The 3,271-nt window shown below is 45.1% G+C and overlaps 1 protein-coding gene across 1 annotated transcript; it reads right to left on the reverse strand.

The window, feature by feature from the left end:
- Nucleotides 1–1,137: 1,137 nt before the first annotated feature.
- LOC135206848 (golgin subfamily A member 6-like protein 6) lies at nt 1,138–2,594 on the reverse strand. Its single transcript, XM_064238333.1, has 2 exons — nt 2,127–2,594; nt 1,138–2,040 (listed from the first exon to the last, which is right to left on the reverse strand). Exons 1-2 carry the CDS (start codon nt 2,592–2,594, stop codon nt 1,138–1,140), a joined length of 1,371 nt encoding a protein of 456 aa, XP_064094403.1.
- Nucleotides 2,595–3,271: the final 677 nt, after the last annotated feature.

A 3,271-nucleotide genomic window follows, 5' to 3' on the forward strand; every position in this document is an offset into this window, starting at 1 on the left:
CAAGTAGATGAAATCCTCAGCCATATGACTCCACATCATGTGACACCTGCCAGCCAGTGAGGAACATTGATGGAAAACAGGAGATCTCTTGACAGTCCTAAATCCAGCCGTTTCTCAGCCCAGTTGATGAAATCCACAATCCAATCACTCCTTCGCTACAGACAGGAAGCTTCCAATCTCCACATTGTACGACGTTGGAATGCAGCGACTCCTGACAGTGCCCTTCGAGCTCTGCCACACTGGGATCAAATATTTAGCATATGTAATAGGCATTGAACTTACGGGGTTTTACGCCGCGCCAGAGGTTGCCACTGTAGTATATGCAAGTATTTGATCCAGTATGCATTGCATTACCCATATTTTGCATATATAAAAGGCATTGAACTTACGGGTTTTTACGCCACGCCAGAGGTTGCCACTGTAGTATATGCAAAAAATGGGATTCAATTTGCAATGCACGACCCAATTCACATTTAAAGTAGTCGGCATGAAACTTACGGGTTCTTACGCCGCGCCAGAGGTTGCCTTCCACCCATCAGTGATTGGGCATTGATACCCGTTGGAATGCAGAGACTCCTGACAGTGTCCTTCGAGCTCTAAGTCCCTCTGCCACACTGGGATCAAATATTTTGCATATGTAATAGGCATTGAACTTACGGGGTTTTACGCCGCGCCAGAGGTTGCCACTGTAGTATATGCAAGTATTTGATCCAGTATGCATTGCATTACCCATATTTTGCATATATAAAAGGCATTGAACTTACGGGTTTTTACGCCACGCCAGAGGTTGCCACAGTAGTATATGCAAAAAATGGGATTCAATTTGCAATGCACGACCCAATTCACAATATGAAGTAGTCGGCATGAAACTACGGGGTTCTTACGCCGCGCCAGAGGTTGCCTTCCACCCATAAGTAATTGGGTATTGATACCCGTGAGGGTATCGTGTAGCAAGAGGAGGGGCGCTCGACGGGCCCAGCAGCCGCTGTAGTCTCTCCATCGCGCAGAGATGCTTCCACAATTTTATCCAGGAGTGAATTCCATCGCAAAACTGAGCAGCTTCTTCCCAACTTCAAAAAGTTGCTGTCTTCTTTCCTCTGCACACGACCCATCCTTCATCCTAAAAGTGCAGAGTCCTTAAGTGACAGCATTGATCTTGTAGAGGCTTTTGACCATTGCAGCATCTCGCTCCAGTCTTTGGAGGTTTGCTGCAGATTTCAGCCTCATCTTTTGATGTAATTCGTCCCTGCTCATTGGTGGCTGCTTATTTTGATTCCTAGAAGATGGAGTCTTCCTGAGGGCTTTAGTCTCTCTCTTGTTGTCATCTGAAGTCTGTTCCATTGCCCTGACCTGATTAATTCCTTCCTCGATGCTGTCCAGTCGTCGGTGGAGGGCTTTGCAATTGACCTGAGGCCTCCTTAGACATCGAGGTTTATCGAGAGACTTGATCATTTCACCTGTCGTTTTTAATACAGGCTGTTCGTTCGGCATCATTTTAAGAAATCTGAATTGCTCTTCTAAGGATCTGATCTTGTGATCCTTTGCAACGTTCTCTTCTTGGAGTCTTTCAGTTTCCACGATTGCCTCCATCTTTTCAAACTCAATCGTCTCCTGTTCCTCCTTCATCTCAGCGAGTTCGAATTCGAGTTGGACTTTCCTCCTCGTCATCTCACTCAGCTCCTTTCCTTTTCCCTTTTCTGCGGCAACAATTTTAACCATTTTTACGAGACCGATGATATCCTCTTGCATCTGGGAGCATTCACCTCCTAGTCTCAGGATTTCTCTGTCCTTTTGGACATTCTGTTCTTTGAGCTCTTTGAGCTCCTCCTTTCTCTCGGCTAATTCTGCTTTACATTGTTGCAGTTGTTGCCAATTTTCGTCAGCCCTCTGTTTCTGAAGTTTGCATTCTTCTATTTCATTTTCTAAGCCATTAATCTTTATGTTCCATAGCTCATTTTCCTTCTGAAGAACCTCGATGTTCTTCTGTTTCCTCCGATTCTCTTCTCGGAGTCTCTGCAAGTCCTCCTTCTGCTTGTTCAGCTGGACATTTGACGATTTCTGCGTTTCTCATCTTCCATTTTACTCAAATCCCGATGCAAGGTCTCCTTCTCCATGTCGAGAACTACGACTGTGTTCTCCAGGATGGTTATAGTTGAGTTTTTATCCTCGTTCTCCTTTCGTAGCTTTTCGGTCTCTTCCGTCTTTGCCGCTATTTCTTTTCTGAGTATGTCCATTTCGGCAGGCATCAAATAGATCATCATCTCTTTCTCTTCGAGCAGTCGTTCCAAGTCTCGTGTGGCTCGCTCCATCTTTTCTCTGTCTTGTGTCAGAGCTTCTATTTTTTCTTTCAGTTCTTCTATCATGCGAGACTTTTCTGAATCCTCTTTCTCAAGCTTTAAGACGTATTCATCAGTCTTTTGACTAAAGTTGTCGTCCTCACTGGCTAAATTTTCTTTTTTATACATTCCCACTTTACTGTCGAGGTCTTCGTTAAAGTCAGGGTCTTCGTCAGGGGTCATTTCGTCAACAAAGTCAGCTTTCACGTCGTCGCCATCGTCGTCATCCTCCGGAATTCCAAGATCCTCCGGGCGCATGTTCTTCAAGGTGAAATCCATAAAGAATTTCACTATCGCGCTGCCAAGGCCAAGAAGCAAGAACACTTGGCCGATTAGCAGCAACAAAGCGATATGAAACATGCCTAAGCGGGGGAATGTGAATTCGCAACTGAAGCACTTTGATAGCACAAACGTGATAATACTCAACAACATGTTGTCTCGTACGGATAAACTCCGTCTGGCTCATCCCTAGTTTTTAAATCTGTCAGAGGATCCGTGTCTGGATCCTGGAGCCGTTTCTGTCTCCGCTGAAGCCGCTCCTGTCTTCGGGAGTTGTTGGGGGTTCCAGGGAGACCGAGGGACGTCGGAGGCGTTTCTGTCTCCGCTGAAGCCGCTCCTGTCTACGTGAGTTCTTGAGGATTCCAGGGAGACTCAGGGACGTCGGAACTATTTGTCTCCGATGAAGCCGCTCCTGTTTTCTTTGTTCCTCTCCCATTCCCTCGTGAGTCCGGGAAGCTCTCGGGTGACGCTGCAAACAAAGTTCGCTCAGAGATCGACTTTTTATTTTTATCATTCGTTCTCGTTGTTCTTTTCATGATTATCCTTTTATCAATATCTCCAAATTTTCATTTTTCTTAAACTTTTTAATATTCTTTATTTTTCTTGATTTTAGGTGGGAACTTGTTATCGTCCAGTTATTTGGAGCCAAATAAGCA

The sequence above is a fragment of the Macrobrachium nipponense genome, chromosome 31 (genome assembly GCF_015104395.2).
Source record: "Macrobrachium nipponense isolate FS-2020 chromosome 31, ASM1510439v2, whole genome shotgun sequence".
NCBI lineage: Eukaryota > Metazoa > Arthropoda > Malacostraca > Decapoda > Palaemonidae > Macrobrachium > Macrobrachium nipponense.

Coding starts and splice junctions, on each gene's coding strand:
- LOC135206848 (XM_064238333.1), bottom strand. CDS start 2,594: ATGCGCCCGGAGGATCTTGGAATTCCGGAGGATGACGACGATGGCGAC. Junction 2,041..2,126: donor CCATCCTGGAGAACACAGTC/GTAGTTCTCGAC, acceptor TCAAATGTCCAG/CTGAACAAGCAGAAGGAGGA.